An 18,155-nucleotide genomic window follows, 5' to 3' on the forward strand; every position below is an offset into this window, starting at 1 on the left:
CGTGTTGATTTGTTTGGCTGAGACTGCTGTCAGCTCACATTATGCTTTGTAAAATGGGCAGAGATAAACACAATCACCTTGCCCTTTCTTCTCATTTCCGTCTAAAATATACTTTCCTTCTGTGGAAAGGGGTTTGTGATTGTGGAATGCATCATTCATGTCTCTCTATAGCCTCCTTTCAAAAATGAACTGTCGTGGAAAAAAGGGAAGTCATTTATTGTGACATTTTGTAGTGAGCTGCAGAGCCATGTCTGACACAAAAAAAACGAACGCAGCCCGAACGTTTATTGCATTAACAGCGGCGTCCAGCCCGGACTTGCGTCTCTGGCTGCCTTCCATCTGCATTCATTTGCCATTTTCTGATCAATCCCACCGCCTCATTACCCGCCGCTGACAGGCTTGCCATAGCCTGCCAGAGAGCCCGTCCTATAACAATGAAGGTTGCATCTGCTTGCGGTGACCTTGAGAAAAAAAAAAAAAAACTAGTCTTCCCCCAGGACAGGCTTAGCCTTTTCCAAACGTAGATGCCTTGCTGGAGACGTGCGCTTCTCCACTCCCAGAGTCAAGAATCACAAAATGTGGGAGAGTCCTGGATCATTTTGCATGCGCTCCCATGCATTTTATTCCAAGAAGCAGCTAGTGTTACCGATCAGGTCTTGAGGAGAAGACACATGAACATTTACATTTACAGCATTTATCAGACGACTTACAATCAGTAGTTACAGGGACAGTCCCCCCCTGGAGCAACTTAAGGTTAAGTGTCTTAAGTGTCAGGGACACAATGGTAGTAAGCGGGATTTGAACCTGGGTCTTCTGGTTCATAGGCAAGTGTGTTACCCACTAGGCTACTACCACCCTGAACGTTTCTGATCCAAGGGCCCCTAACTAACTAGCCTGAACTAAGGGCTCGAAACTAAGGGCTCATGTGGAACAATATTAAGTGTATCCTTAATATTACAATATTAAAGATACATTATCTCACCTGCCTCTTGTCTCCTTTTGTGTTATCTATGACGTGGTCCGCCTACTGGCAAGTTACAGATGAAGGTTACGGATGAAGGCCAATCCTTACACAGCAACCAGGGGCTTTGCTCGGCAGAAGTGCTTTGTGTATATGTACATTTACACTGTGACTATAAGCTGACAGAGTGGACCCGCAACAGATAATAGTCTGCAGGAGGGAGACCCCCCCCCAACACACACACACACACTGCTCCCCGGCGCCTGTCATGGTGTGCACTGCGTGCTGTGCAGCAGTGTTTCACAATCACTTCACTTTTCAGAGCAGTATGTGATAAGTGCTGTGATGTAACATAAAGTTACTGGTCCTTTTTTGGATTGTAGGATTTAAAAATAAAAATGTAGCTGGCTAAGCAATGTGACAGAAAGTTCCTCTACATAATTCAGCAGACACCTAATTACTATTTTAACTATTTTGCAATTGTATCAGATTCATTACAAATGGTATGGAGTTCAAGGCAACAAGCTTGATGAAACATGCAGACTCTTGGCAGGGCCCTTGGCAGCCTGTATGACAATGAAATTGGACTGGAAATTGTCGTTAAGAGTTATTTAATGCTGTGATGACTGTACCAAGGCAGAGTGCATGTCTATCTAAAGCACTCAGGCAAGAAGGCTTTCGGCACATTTTCCCACCAGTTCACTCAGAGGCCAGAAAAGCATGCAGCTTCAACACTGCTGCCTCAGGAGCTCAGCTGAGGACAAAATGGAATCGGCCCTGGTTCTCATGAGAGCACCTTCACAAATGTACACTGCCCACAACACATTCTGTATCAGCACAAATCGGTCGGGTGGAATTAGACAAATTAGGAAATTGCCACTGTGATGTGTATACATGAGAGTTGTGGTGAGAGGGAAGGGCATGTTCTGAAGGATGGAGAGTGATATCGTCTCCAAAAATATATATTTTGTGAAAGCGAAGTGATCGTCATTGTGATACACTGCAGCACAGCACACAACAAAATGTGTCCTCTGCATTTAACCATCACCCTTGGTGATCAGTGGGCAGCCATGACAGGCGCCCTGGGAGCAGTGTGTGCTCAGTGGCACCTCAGTGGATTCAAACTGGCAACCTTCTGATAATGGGGCTGCTTCCTTAACTGCTAGGCCACAACTGCCCCACTGCACCTGGGTGCAAGCATATAGTGCTGTTTTTTTGGACTGAGGGACCAGACTTGCATCTGACTGAAGTGTTAAGCAAAAGTGCTACATCATCATGTGCTGTGCATCCTATTGTACTATTTCCTGTTGACATGTTGACTGCATTGTAAATGCTTTTGGTATATTTTTGTGTCAGAGCTCAGCAGCAGCACAGGGGGAAAAAAAGAATGCATTCGCACGACTAACAAAAAATTGAGAATTTACTTGGTTACAAATGGGGCACATAGACACTCACGTCAGTGCATACAGTAAAACCGCAGTGGAGGAAAAGACACAACAAGGGTACAAATGTACATTTTATAACAAGTGCACACAAAATCTGGAACACACACAACGAACACGAAATTGGAGCACCCCGGAAAAATCCAGACAAATTAACCACAACCAACTCATCCACAAGCCTGATTCAACAAAATTAACATTTTAAGTGTTGTTGTTTTTTTTTTAGAATAAAAATGAAAAAAAGAGAGAGATGGGTAAAATTTTCCAGACACTTAGAAGTCAGTCGGTGGATATATCTGTGCATTCACTTGTCCCAGGAGACTGCCTTGTTATCTCCAAATTGAGTCCTGCGGGTTAAAGCAATAGCCTTGAATTGTAATGTGAAGTAGAGATGTGTAATTGCTTCTCAGCCACTTGGTATATGTATTAGTTTTTTTTTTTTAACCCTCCCCTGTAACAGATACATTTTACTTTTATGAACCTGATCAACAATAAGGCCCATTTCTGTTTAGGGAGTTTTCATCTCTTAATTTCATTACTGTGAGTTGAAACCCGCCGTGGTTGTTTTTTTGCCACGTTACTCCTTAATTGTGCAATTTCCTCTCTGTTCTTTAAATTGCATGTCTTCCCTTTGAAATCCTCTATTAGTGAGATTTTTTCAGCCCGCTAGGCAGAATTGTTTTTTTTTTTCAGCTCTACCTAATGATTAAAACATTTTCAAACCACACAGTGACCCCAGAGTCAGGACAAGAAATAACTGAACCACCGGTTTCTTTCCCTTTGCTTTGTTTCATTGGATGTTTGTGGGCTGTGCTCCACCTAACCACAAAATAAAATACTGCACAGATGGCAGACCGTGGATGTCCTTGTTAAGAGAAAATCGTTTCAGCTCCCCTCTGGTCCACAAGCTTGCTAATTAGGAAGCAATAGCTTACTTATTGGGCCTGGACTCATCTGCAGAAATATATGGGCCATTTTAACTGCTCTGTTAAGAGAAAATGACTCATTATTGGTCTCATAAGGCCGGTGTGTCTCTGAGCCTTATGTGCCAAGTCCCGGGTCTGCACTGTGCCATTCAGTAACTCCCACAATGCAGTACTGCGGCTTATTAAATAAGCTGCTAGGTGGAAAACTCACAACTTTTCCGTTCTAACCTTAGAACCCAGCGTCCCAATCTGCCCTTCCTTTGTTTTTCCTTCTGTGGTGTTCAGGTGTCCTACATTGCTAATTTTCCATGAGGTCGTGGAGGCTGCAGCAGCTCTGCGAGGCAGAGAAAGCAGCCAGCGTCTTGTCCTGCCAGCTGTGATGACAGGCAGCCCCTTCGCTCCCCACCCCCACAGAGTGCCTGTGTGCTGGGATGATGCGTGGGGGGGGCACTCAGCACGTGCAGCATCTCGCCGTGTGACACTGTGACATCCCGCAGGCTGTCGCACAAGGCAGTTCTTTTACGATCTCAACACTTTGCCCATGGACAAACAATGAACAAGTGACTCATGCCAAACAGGACAAAAAAAAAAATTAATTATCACACGCCATGGGTCTTTATTGTCCCTATCTCTTACGCACACATACACAAATACAGAGTAATAATCCATGAGGACCAAGCGAAAACACGCCACAGCGCGGCGTTCGCAGAGGGATCCCCCCCGCGGGCCGAAATGAAGAGTCTTGCCACCTCGTCTTACAATGAATCTGAGGTATACGACTGAAAAATAAATCATTGGCATGGCACCACGTTTTATACGCAGTTCCAGTGAGTAGAAATATTCTGCCAGGGTCTGGATTTTTTTGACCGCATGATCCTCAACATTCATTCTTACAAAACTTGGTTCAACTTTAATGGGAAAAGTGCTGCAATATTATGGCAGATTTTGCCCTCAAAGAGACAGGCATAAAGCATTGTGGACTTTGAAAGTCTGTACAGTAAACAGCATGCCAAGCAGCAGACAAATTCCCCCGCACTTGACAGTCAGCATGGGCTAGATTCTGAAAAAAAAAAAAAAAAAACGAAACAGACGCTACCTGAATAAAAATAAGGTGGAAAAATGCTTTCTTATCCTCGTTGGAATTTGAATGTATAGTCATTGTTAAAGCACGTTGTTCTTCCCCTTCAATTCTGAAGGAAAAAATACATTTAAATAAATCAAGTTATTGTTGCTATTGTGAAGGTCTCATATATACAAAACCTTTTCATTAATATTAATCATTTCAAAATGCTGACTGGGGTGGCCCATGCTGCCCATTGTAGCTACAAGAGCATCTACCAGAAAGCCCCCCTGTAAGCTGTGCTGGCATGATCAGGAATTTCATTATATTGATATGATATCATTATAAGTCATTATGAATTTAACCTAATCTAAATTGCTTCCTTAAATGAAATGAACAGAGACTGAAATTTACACATGTCTCAATGACCACATGCATGTGTGGTGTGGAAAATTGTTATGATCTATTGTCTGAGGAGGAATCAACAAATGGCTGTGGATGTAATGCCAGTCCCCGACTGGATTACTGTAACTCCATTCTAGCTGGTCTACCTCTGAATGTCATCCAGCATTTACAACTAATACAGAATGCAGCAGCATGAATGGTTTTCAACCTTCCCAAATTCTCCCACACCACCCCTCTGCTCCCAGTAGCTGCCCAGTAGCTGTAGGTTCAAATCCCATGTCCAGAGGGGGACTATCCCTTAACTACTGATTGTAAGTCGCTCTGGATAAGGGCGTCTGGTAAATGCTGTAAATGTAAATGGATCGTGCTGCAGCAGGTGGCTGTTGCAGGGCATCACCGTGGAAATCCAGGCCATTTAAACTCAGAAGGGTTTTATCTGCCTTTTAGAATTCTCTTGTTTATTGAGTATTATGCGTGTTGAGGTGCTGCAAAAAAAAAAAGGTTCATAAAAATGTGGTCTATAGATAATTTATTGACAATTCAATGGTTTATTGACCATTGACCACACCTTATTATACAATATTATACGATACCTGTTTGAGAAACACATGGTTTGTCCAGCTGCATCATCATCACCACATATTATAGCTACATGTAAATGAATGATATACTGAACTATATAAAGTTCAATAAATGAAAGATAAGTGAAAATCATAACATAAATGATTTCAGTAGGTCTGGGGTGAAAAAAATAATTTTAGATTCCAGATAAATATAGAATATCATCATCTGCCTTAGGGATTGCCACAGTGGATAAATCGATCTTGTTGTCTTCACAAGGGATTTGGCAAAAGTTTTAGGCCAGATGCCGTACCTGATGCAACCCTAAGTAAATGACTGAGTGGGCCTGGAGCTTCAATTTCATTGACAGCTCTCATTTAAAATAAGATATTTAAAATGAGGAGAGGTTATTATATTGATATTCACAGCCAAGAAATAGAAAAAGTTGTCTGCTATGTAATGCTGCCAGTTTGGTGTCAATATGACTATATTCACATCATAAATCTGTCTGTTCCCTAGTGGGAACAGAAAAGGAAAAAATTGCTACTGTTCTGAACCAAATACAAAATGAAAAGTATTTAGTGTTTTAATACCTGGTGTGAAATAACGTTAAAGTAAATTAAATAATATTTTGCGAATACTTGATACAAAATTGCAAACTGAAAAAGTATTACTTTGTCAAAGTTGAACAAGTAGTTGCCACAAACACACAGACAGGCGTCTTTGGTGTTAAACCGTAAAGGAAGGAGGTGAAAATACAAAAGGCAATTAAGACTGTGCTCATTTCAGGCCCCAGACTGCTCATGGAACTGCCATATTCCTGTACTGCCATGATGTCCTCGCTTACCTCAAATATTTATAGCCCTGTGATGAGGTCTTACAACAGCCAGCATGGTGAGTCTTGCGTGAGGATACAGAAAATGAGGTTAAAAGTTGATGTTGTTCCCTGCTGGTAAAAGCACTGCCATCTTAAATCCTGGAGAGCTTTCGTTTTTTTTCTGCTTCTTTTTGTATTTTTACAAGGGGACATTATCTGCATGTTATCAGGCAATTTCAAGTCGGGCCTGCATTTCCAGCATGAAATGAAGTCGTTTCAGTTGCACGGTGTGGTTTTTAAATAGATCAAAGGATAATCTGGGCCTGTCTTATGTAATTAAAAGTGCCCATTAAAGAAAATAAACCCGTTTCTTTCTTTCTTCCCGCAGAAGCCCCACTGGTATGGCGGGTAATTCATAATTAATGCTGTGCAAACATGCCGTGCTGCAGAGTACTCAGACAAAAACCGCAGAGGATTCCCAGCATTTCCCAGTGCGGATGCTGGCTGAGCTCTCTACTGGCTGAGGGTTCCCTCCAAAGGACGTTCCACACCGCACGTTGGTGGGAACCGAGGAGGGCAAGAGAGGGATCACGTCTCTGCCGTGGTATTATTATTTTTTAAAACTCTGCCTCGGCTATTAGGTTTAATTGCTGTAAAACAAGTTTGTCTTCCCATTAACCTTCCACAGGCTCTGAGAGTAGCTGTCTGGCTTTGTTGTTAATTAATCTCAATTCGCCCTCCTCTGAGCGACCACGGCCGCTGCCATATGCACAGGGAGACAAAACTTGGTCTTTTGAACTGCCAAAGCTTGTACAAAAAAAAGAGAAAGCGGAGCCCAGAACTTGCCTGCTTATGAATAAATGCAATTTAGTCCCAATTATTCCACCACCCGACAACTTGATAAATTCCACAAGAGGGATTTCGTCAGGGAGGTTGTGCGAGTCTAGCATATGTATGACTGGCATCCAGAATATAACTGGCACCGTGACTTTGATTGACATCTGTCCATTGATTACAGGGTTCACAGCACTTGTGTAAGGGGAGAAAGTTAATTTAGCCGATCGATCAGCTCTCTGCTCTCCAACACACCAAGGCCTTGGTCCTTTTGAAATGAACAGAACCTCCTTTTTCACATGAAACCATTTGGTTTATGCCAGGTCAATATTGCCCCTTACTGCTTTAAGCTTCAGCGTGTTTATTTCCTCTCTTCAGGGTATTGTCTATACTAGACTCAAAAAATGTCAAGAAAAGCACGCCTGTAGAGCATCTACACATAAACATAAGCATCGGAAATATCCAATAGAACATAAATTAAAAACACCCATGGGCTTATCAGCATACGACTGCTCTGTATACCAAATACTGTCTACTTTTTTCAAGAGCGGTGAGAAAATCTACGAAAAAATTAGGAGCCACAAAAGGAGCCACGCTGTGAGGAACATCTGTTGTCATGGTTTGGGTCCACCTGCCCACTTGGACGGGAGGCTCACTGCATATCTGTGCAAAATGACACTCGTCTTGGATTTTTTGCATTGAGGCGTATGCTACCATGCCTGTATTTAGCGTTTCCTGCAAACCAAGTTCATGCTGTGTGGTCTGGCAGTTTTTTTTGTGACTCTCATTATTATGTTTATGCATGCACACGGATGTAGACAACATTAATGGGAAGATGGGGGCTAAGGGTAATTCATTTTAATTCCTGAAAGTGTGTCAGCATTCAGCAACAAGCAGCAAAAGATGACAAGTCTTAAATGTTCATCCAATAATGACCCATAAGTGACCTCTGCTAATACCATGACTAAACTGCCAATGTGGGATCTCCATAATAAGGAGCACCTCATCAGTATTTTGCCTGCTGACTTCAATCATGGCAACAATTTAGATGAGAGTTACATTCATTATACGTCAGCTCATTCATAATAATTTTTGATTTATCACGTCAATTTTGGTTATTGCGTTGACACTAAAGGGAACACAGTAGCTACAAAATCCATCCCAAGATATGCTGCACTCCAGAAAATTGAAATTCAATCATTTAAGCCATGCACGGCCATCTTGGTTCATTTTCAGATTGCATTTTTAGTTATGAATGACTTGATTTAATTTTGTATTGTATATACGTGTATTTCTTTCTTCAAAGATGCCTGAGAGATCAGATCTTTCAAAGCAGATGAAAATCTATCACATGATCTGAACTACTGTCACGACAGCAAGGAAGGACAAACAGGATTAATGTTATACCAGACAAACACATTGGCCTCTACTTTGGGAAAGGGGAAGTGGAAATGGGAAAAGGAAAGGTCTCACTCTCACAGGGACACGTGGGTTAGGGGCACGATTCAGATTCAGATGGTGCAAAGAAAGTTTGAATGATTATATGATGTATTTATGTGATGGAGTTTACAATTTAGACATGGTGTAGTTAAGACTACATTTCAGTTCAATTGAGACCTCAGATTCGTGTCTCATCATTTATTTCATGGATCCGAGCCATGAATCACACAGCTCTAGAATGGATCCTTCCCACGCAGGTTGACACCAAGGACACAAACAGATAAATAACGAATGTACATATACTGTATATAATCAAAAGAATAAATAATGATAGACAAAAAGATACAGTTTTACACAAAGTAATAGTACAAAAATGATAATAATGTATGGTGCAGATTGAAAAAATAGCAATTTCAGGGGATTTATATAGTTCTAGTTTTGGGGTAGGAGGAAAAGGAAGAGAAGTGATTCACTTCCTGTGGGAAGAAAAACTTTTTAATCTGGATCTTGATTTATCCGCACCTCTGCCCAGAGGAGAGCGGGAGAACAGTTGGTGTCTAAGGTGAGTGGGGGTCATTTAACAAGCTGCTGGCTTTCTTTCAGAGTCGGCCAGTGTGTGAATGCGCTCCGCCACAGTCACTGGGTCCTTTCTGTTCTCTTCAGTCGAACTGGTGAACCACACCATGCAGCGGTGACGAGAGACCATCGGTGTGCTTTAGTTTCGTAAGGACGAAAAACGGTTCAATCTGGCGTAATGGCAACCACACCGTCCTGTCAGATGCCGAACTGCCTCACATTAGTCCCACCATTGGGCAAAATTAATGTCAATGTGGTGGTATTATTAGCGAATTTACAGATGGGGCGTAAGGGTTAACAATTTGTGTCCCCGTGTAATGAGCGTAGTGTGTCCTTCACCTGCAGTGTCTAATGTGGCTGCGTCTTGGTAATAATGATGAAATGAAATACTGTGCTGGCCTGAAACTCTCGCCGGCCAGGCTTTTGTTTGTTAATCATGCATCTGTGCTGGCTGAAGATAGCAGGGCACCTCATTTTTAGACTGACATGCCCGCTGGTGCTCAGAGGGGCGTTTAAACAAGACAGGAGCAGACAGAAGCTTGCGTCACACGCAGCACTACTTTGTGCTTAGTGGATGACTAGGACCGTAAATCTCAAGTACAAACCAAGCTGAAGATGTCAGCTGTGGCCTGAGTTGCAAAAATATACATTTTGGATAAAATTCTCATGTCCATGTTTCACATGAGTGAGCTGCATCTTATTCACTCCTATTCCACAGAGAATTTGGTTAGGGGTGGAAAGAATAATCAATAGATCTTGGCATGCAGAGATCTGGGAGGAAAACATAATGCAGTCTGCAAGAGATCTGGGACAAAGAAACAGATTTATCTAACAGACAGGCCCAAAAATACAGCCCCACTGGAGGTGTTTAACAACCAGAATGTCCATTTCCTGGCATGCAGCACTGAGAGTCCATTCAAAGACCATTTAATTTCAATCCATCTGAGACTCAGTAGCAAGAGCTAAAAAGTGATGGCTAGCTTTCCATGTTTAATTTGTCTCGTAAAAAAATAGAATTCATTATCAATCTATTTAATAAGCAGTTCTAAAAAAAAGATTTGATAAATGCACATTAACAAAGATAGAATAAGTGTTCCATAGAATGACAGATAGCTAGCTCTCCATGGTCCTGAAATAAATGTGAAGTGTTGACGTGAAGTGAAGTGATTGTCACTTGTTATACACAGCAGCACAGCACACGGTGCACACAGTGAAATTTGTCCTCAGCATTTAACCCATCACCCTGAGTGAGCAGTGGGCAGCCATGACAGGTGCCTGGGGAACAGTGTGTGGGGACGGTGCTTTGCTCAGTGGCACCTTGGGATTCAAACCCGCAACCTTCTGATTGACAAAAAGACTGCCCCATCAAACATACAGTACATGAAGACATACAGTACAGACATACAATAAATGAAAATATGCAACCTTCATGGTGGAGATCCATATAAAAGGTAATACCAGGGTGGTGTACACAAGTTCGAATCAATAGCCAGAATATCTACAGGAGATCTCTGAAGGAAAGGAAGGAAGGGGAATATTAATTAGCAAAAGGGTGGTAGTTGACAAGTGGGTTACACATACACCTATGAACCAGAAGACCACAAAGTCACAGGTTCAACCTACCATTGTGTCTCAAAGCAAGACACCTAACCCTGAGTGTCTCCAGGGGGGACTGTCCCCGTAACTACTGATTGTAAGGCACTCTGGATAAGGGCATCTGATAAATGTCCTAAATGTAAATGAGCTTGAAAGTCAGCTGTAGACAAATGTGCTTTGCGGAATTTGGATCTGTATTGTATACCAGTAAGGCTGTGTTGCAGAAATGGGGGGTGTTTACTAGAAAGTAAAGTCTGAATTCAGTCATTTTTGCACCATCAGTCAAACATCCCAACTGATTTTGAAATTCAGTTTGTGAGAATGTAATGGTTTTATAGACATGGGAATCATTTAAAACTCCAACTAGATTCCTGTTTAAGTGAATCATATCCTAGTGTTTAGATGCCTACATTATAAACACTATGGCAAGTGAATGGTGTGTGAACCCTGTGGTGGGCAGCCACCCCACCTGGGTGAGGCCCCACACTGCGCCCTATCTCCTGCAATCGCCTCCAGTGTCTGAAACTCTAAATAGGATTAAAAAAACGTATCCATGCAGAAGCTTCCAAATAGCTAATCATCTGTAAACATCTGTAAAATATGTGACTTAAACCTGTGTTTTAAGCTTCATGAATTCATTGGATCATGTGAGAGATGTGTTTTTTTTTTTAATACCCCTTCCAATGTCTAGAAGTCACTGATGTGTCCCGCTTATACCAAGAAAATCGCTCATTATCAGTGTTTTTGTTCCGGTGCCAAGATCCAAGCATCCCTGTGGACGTTAGAAGATGCAAGTCTTGGATGGAGATAGGGGGCATCTCTTACCAGAGGTCCTGCAGCAGAGTTAGCCAAGCATCTGTTAATTATTCGAAGGGCCATTACTCAATCTCAGCAAGACTACCTGTAGGCCTCTCATTAAGATAATAATCTAGCCTTAAACAAGTCCTTCCCACTCCACTAACACCACCAACACAACACACACTCCTCATTACTGCACACATACACAAATAGAAAGATCCTCTAAGGCTCCCCTGCCCTTACGCACAGCATCCTGGGTAAATTGAGTTTAGATCTTGGTAACGGTCCAGAGAACCTGCCGGATGCCAAATGCAGCCAACAAAGCCCAGTTAGTGAACAATTTGCTGCTGAGAGGAATAAGGGTTTGTCTCTGAAGGCCTGGAACTCAAAATATCATGGGAGATTTAGCATGCCAGATTAAAAAAATGGTGTGAATAACAACTGTGAAATGCATTTCAAATAACAACCCCCAAAATCACTGATTGCCTATGAAAATTGTAATGCTGTATTTGTCGTGCCCTGTGATTAGCCTCCTTGGGGAATCTACTAATCACGTTGCCAAATATCATTAAAGAGGAGTGTGACTGGGCAATTGATTTGCACGTATGGTCACCGCTGGGATTGGAAATTGTTTCTTTCCCCCAGGCTATCGGACTCCCAAAAACAGAGATATATTACACAGGCATCACCCTGAGAAAATAAGAATCAAACGAAGACAGTACAAATGTAAATGATTAGTTTTGAAGTGTGAGTGTAATTTAATGGATGTGAATGCGTAATTATCCACCCCTTGCCTTTGTCACAGCAGCACCGATTCACACCATCCAAACCGTCCCAGTACTTTTTTCAAGATGGCTAAAGACACTCCTTGTCATTTAGGATGAGAGTAGTGGCTAAATTGCGTGTTTTTTTAGACTATAAAATGGTAACATGTCAGTTTTCACTTTCACTTGCAGTTGTAAACCCTTTATTTATTTATTTGGTTGGGTCTAAACCTCTAATCTGTCCTGCATAACACGCACACCTCTGAAATTGTGCTGTTTCCATTCCACCAATAAGTAAGAAACAACCATCTTACTTTACTTTTTACTTTACTTTATTTTGCAGATGCTTTTATCCAAAGCGACTCAGTCTCATTTCATTTGCAGATCTGAGAGGGCGTGCAGGAGTGTAGCTAGGTAGTATTGTATTGATGTAGGAGGGCGCAGTTCCATTTACAGCCCTGCAGGCAGCATCAAGGATTTGAACTCTATGCGAGCGGCTACCGGGAGCCAGTGGAGGGAGGTGAGAAGAGGCGTGACATGGGTGTATTTCGGCTGATTGAAGATGAGACGGGCTGCCACATTTTGGACCATCTGGAGTGGTTTTATGGTGACTGCAGAGGTTCCAGCCAGGAGAGAGTTACAATAGTTGAGTTTGGAGATCACCATCGCCTGGAGGAGGAGCTGCGTAGCCTGTTGTGAGAGAAAAGGTCTAATCTTGCGAATGTTGTAGAGAGTGAACCTGCAGGATCTGGAGATGGTTCAGACTCAGTTTGTCGTGGGTGTTAACAGTAGCACATCTCTTCACAATGTCTTATTTGTCGGTGTTCATCAGTGTCACTCGAGAAAATTTGCATTTGCACACCTAGCTGCTTTTTATTTGGTCACGGCGGCATGCTGTCCTGGGCCTTGTGATATCTGGTGCAATCCTGTGCAGCGCTGTGATGTTTCCGTGTTGCACCACGGTCCTGGAGGGGCGTCAGATTGTGTGCCGTGCGGATGGTTGAAACGACAGCATCCCCTGAAAATAACCTCGTCTGTTTCGAATTACCACACGATACGTCCATAATCGCCTGCGCTGCAGATCAAAAAGTTGCCTTTTGCTCCAGGACCACACGTTCACGTTAACCGACAAGTGAAGACCTTTTGCTTTTTTGTAAGATCGCTGTGGAACATCTAGTTAAATATAAAGTGGAATTGACACTGCCTTGCACCGCTGGCTTTGTACCGTTCATCTGGATTTAGAAACACTTCATTTACTGTGACGTGTGAAATGACAGCTCTAAATAACGGCTGAAGATAATGTTTTGTGGAGGATCACCTAATAAGGCGCATTTTTGCACTGTGGTACGCGTCTGCTTTGTGTTCTGACAGAGGGAGGAACGTGTGAGGTGATTGCCGCACACAGGTGCTGCAACAAGAACAAGATTGAGGAACGGTCCCAGACTGTGAAATGTTCCTGTCTACCTGGGAAAGTGGCGGGAACCACACGGAACAGGCCTTCTTGTGTTGATGGTAAGTGGGACAACAGCCACACATATAATTACCAATCAACCTTGTGATCACCTAACATTAAAACAGCCCTGGGTCATGAGGGCACAATCTCCACAAGATCCATGAAGGTATGCTGTCGGTATCTGGCAAAAGCTTGATGTGTTCCTCAAACCGCTCTTGGAAGAATTCGCTTCATCTTCTTCTGAAAGAGAGCACTGTACTTGGTCAGGTAGGTGGTACATGTCAGTGGTAACAACAACATGACTGGAATACCTAATGATTCCCAGTTGAACATCATACCTTCTTCCCACCAAAGTTCAACCTTCTACCAAGCCTTACCCAGGTCAGCGAAGCACACTCACGGACACACAGCCATCCACATCATAGAAAAAAAAACAACTTGATTCATCAAACTTGACTGACGATCATGAACGGATCTTTTTTTTTTTTTGATGCTTTTGATGGTGGATCCAGGCTAGCATGGGCACCCTGACTGGTGGCTGTACACATGTGATCTGACACGTTCCTGTCAGAACCAGCATGAACTTTTTCAGCAGTTTGAGAAGCACAGTCATTTTTTGGTTGAATTAGACAGGTTGGATTGCATCATCAGTTTTCCTTCCTCTGTCCACTTTTGAGAGGTCCTGACCAATCAACATGGGAAACATCCCACAACGGCTGCAATTTTTGCAGATTTCCAGCACATCAGCACATTAAAATATGTTGTAGGAATGCATGAATAAATCAAACAAAAGTACTGAATTTAACTTAACCTGCATAAATGAACAATGGATAATTGAGTGGGATGCATAACTGCCTGCAGACTGCAATGCATTGTGACATGCATAGATGTTTTCTCAGGAACCAGCTTCGTTCCAAATGACACCAGTCCTCCACTATATATAATTGTAAAGATATTTCCAGGGCATCAGAATTGTGTTCATTAATATGCATTTGACTAAAATATGCACAGGTTTGACAACCACCCTCTGCCTAACATAACAAATGCTACATGTCGCAATTGCTTTTAACTAATAAAAAAAAGTGTAAAGGTTATTTTGAAAAAATGGGTCAGCCAAGCACAATGTTTTTTAAAGATATGTTTTATTAATTTAATTTTTGAATGGCTGCCTTGCTGGGTCACTTCAGCAGGTTTGTCCCAGAAAAGCAGGGATCCCAGAACCCAGATTATTAATGTTCTGTCGTTTTGAGTAACGAGCTGCTGGTACTCTGGCTCCTCTGTGTATTCTCTGAATGCTGGTGCCATCCCAGCCAAAGGAAATACACTTTGTCTGCATCTTTCTAAGCAGCTTGTATGTACACACCAAAATGCCCATTGAAGGGACACAGATGGAAATCCTAGCATATTAAGTGAAGGTTATTTAATGCTTCATGCACATGCCTAGAAGGGGACAATGGAGATCTTCTGTCATTTGCCCTATTTTGCTTAATTAAGTCTAGTAAGCAACACATACAGTTCAGGCCAAAAGTTTGGACACACCTTCTCATTCAATGTGTTTTCCTTATTTTCATGACCATTTTCAGATTCTCACTGAAGGCATAAAACTATGAATGAACACATGTGGAGTTATGTACTTAACTGAGAATCTACCAAAGTAAATGGTCATGAAAATAAAGAAAACACATTGTATTAGAAGGTGTGTCCAAACGTTTGGCCTGTACTGTAATATGTAAGATATTTAAAGGCAGAAAATCTGATTTGGGAACACAAAACATTTGGCAAGCAAAACAGTACAAAATTCATTAAAATATGCATTTCAAGTTAGGGCTTCACGTTAGTGAAGCAGCACCTAGAAAAAAAAGACACATGTAGTAAATATATAATGAGGGTATAATGTATACATATTATATGAAAGATGAATGATGAAACCTCTGGGTTGTTGTTTTTTTAAGCATTGTGGATTGTATTACTGACTCCTGAGAAACAAATGTTCTCAGTACACATAATTAGTACTGACAGAGCTCATAATGTCATAAAATCCAAACGCCATTGTTAGCTGGTGTTTATATCAGGTGTTTGCTAACCACATTTAGCAGTGCATTGCAGCACATTGTAATTTTGCTTATTATACCACTGGGAAAGAAAAAGCTTGCATGACTTCAAACAGAACACACCATTAAGCTCCTAATGTTATGTCATTGTGCTTGAATATTTTACCTTCTGGTTTCAAGTTCATGACCAGTCCTGCCAGCACGTAACAGCTCTTTGCTGTAGTGTTCTACTGCTAAATGTTCTGCACATACCTGATATGAAATGGTTTCAAGGCACCTGTAACACACACACACACACACACACACACACACACACACTATCTAGTCATATGTTCCATGCAACAATTCACCTAACATGCAGGCCTTAAGCATGTGGGAGGAAACCGGAGAACCTGGAGAAAACCCACAGAGAGAGCATGGAGGATTAACACATACAAAGATTCAAACCCGCAGCCATGGGAGTGTGAGGCTCTGTCTCTAACCGCTGCGCCACTCCGTGCAGCCTGTATAATTAAAAAGAGATGAATATTCAGTCTGGTGTGGACTGTCTCACTGTGCTGTCTCACCTGTTTCAGTAATAAAGTGTCTCTTAAGCAAATGAAGCAGGTGTGAAGAGGTGCTCACCTCCGACTCAGTGGGTGTTCCTGCTCCTCTGTCAGCTTCCATAGTGATCGGGAAGTGGTGGTGCGAGATGGAGCCGTGCTTGGAGGGAGAAGAATGCAAAACTCTCCCAGACAACTCGGGCTGGATGTGTTACTCTGGCAACAAGATCAAAACCACCAGGGTCAGTTGGCACTCATTTCACAGTGGTGTTGGATACAATGCGTGCCATCAGTCAGATGCGGTCAGAATAACACGGGGCCCTGAATAACAATGTAATTAATTCATGTCTTTTGCAGAACACACATCCCTATCCATCTTTGTAACCATGTGTCGAGAGCGACCTTCCTCTGCCACAACGCTCAGGTACGTACGACAAAGTGTTTTTACTCATTATTTAGCAAAAATTCCCTGTGATTTGCGACAAATGTGTGCATTACAGTATTGAGGTAAAGGGTCAGATGTGTACTGGGACTCTTATGTTTGGGATTAACATCAGTGACGGCATGAGTACAACGAATCAATAAATGCAATATTTATCACTGTTCCTGAATAGATGGGTGAGGATTTCGGGAAACTCTCCCTCATCCTAAAGTATTTAAGCATCCTGAAGGTGATTTAGGCTATGCATTTCAAATGCGCTGTCTCACTCTTAATGGCAACGAAAAAGTCATTACTTTAGTTTTTTTTCAAGCTTCACAAAGCACAATTACTTATAAAAATAAGATTCTGTCATCTCCTTTTTTCTTTCCTCTTTCAGATTCCTCGGTATGGACTAAGCCAAATATTACCATGGAGGTCCTTGCTAAGAATTTTTGTTTTTCGCACTGACAGAATCAAAAGGAGCATTTCAATGAACTAACTGGAATTATTTCAGTCACAGACCAAATGGGAACAGATGGCATTTATACTCTTATATTAAAGAGGAGTTGTGCAGTCTTGATAATTGTTTTCCAACTTTTTTGGCAGGCTTACGACTTATGAGGTCCAGGACAGAAAAAAAAACGTTCTTACTTTGATTTTTTCCTGGTACGATGATTTATCTATCTTGTGAAGTCAGTCTCTAACAATGCAAAGTGAATGCGTCCGCCACTCATGCCTCTCGTCATTAGATGTTACCAGTTGTCCCACCGTCAAGCCTGAAGTTCCCCTTTTCCTCATGGGACGTAGAGAGAAACATCAGTAAACAACACATATGGGCCTGGGATACAAGATCAAAGGGGAACATTCACACAGCAACATAAAGTGGATGCACGTGATTCCTGAAACCATCTAGTAACCTTTACAAAGATATTATGCCATTTATTCATGAAGACACTTCAGAAAAGACAAGTGGAAATTGAAATCCTTTGACTGAAAGTCTGTGTTGTGTTTATGGTTATATGTGCAGAATATATGTCCCAGAAGCGAGGACATCTTTTTTTTTTTAATAAAGGAGAAAACATAAACTGCATTGTGTTTTTTCCAGGCATGTTTTAGGCTTTGAACTGTGATTGGAACTAATGTGTTCTCATTAACATTAAGCACAGTCTTTGTATTTTTTCCTCAGATGTTGAAATATTCTCAGATACATTTAAAATGAATGAACTCCAGACTATTGCTGAAGCTCTCAAGAATCTAGACACATTCCTGATGTGTGCATGAAATACGGAAGTATTCCGGAAGAACTTCGCTGTCCAGGACAGCTATTCAGGAATTTGTGTATTGAAATGACCGAACATGATCTCTGAACAGTCAATCTTTTTCATACATTGTTTGGGACACAGTGGTAGGACGAAGCATGCACATCTCCATCTTCATGCAGTTCATAAAACCCTGTCGGTGTATTACCACAGAATTGCTACAGAGACGACAGACAAAACAATGTGATG

General features: G+C 41.9%; 1 protein-coding gene across 2 annotated transcripts in view; it reads left to right on the forward strand.

Moving 5' to 3' along the window:
• Positions 1-17,741, forward strand: part of LOC114798715 (chemokine-like protein TAFA-1) — a 38,548-nt gene extending 20,807 nt beyond the window's left edge. The window contains exons 3-7 of one of the 2 annotated variants that reach the window (XR_003751095.1): positions 13,552-13,692; positions 16,344-16,468; positions 16,584-16,650; positions 17,045-17,313; positions 17,407-17,741. Coding sequence is in view for 1 of the 2 variants with exons in the window: in XM_028994638.1 (XP_028850471.1) it covers positions 13,552-13,692; positions 16,344-16,468; positions 16,584-16,610 (293 nt within the window). In the remaining variant the exon portion in view is untranslated. Of the gene's footprint in view, positions 1-13,551; positions 13,693-16,343; positions 16,469-16,583; positions 16,651-17,044 lie in introns of both variants that reach the window. The other variant, XM_028994638.1, reaches the window with a different exon arrangement.
• Positions 17,742-18,155: the final 414 nt, after the last annotated feature.

This window comes from Denticeps clupeoides, chromosome 10 (genome assembly GCF_900700375.1).
Source record: "Denticeps clupeoides chromosome 10, fDenClu1.1, whole genome shotgun sequence".
Lineage (NCBI taxonomy): Eukaryota > Metazoa > Chordata > Actinopteri > Clupeiformes > Denticipitidae > Denticeps > Denticeps clupeoides.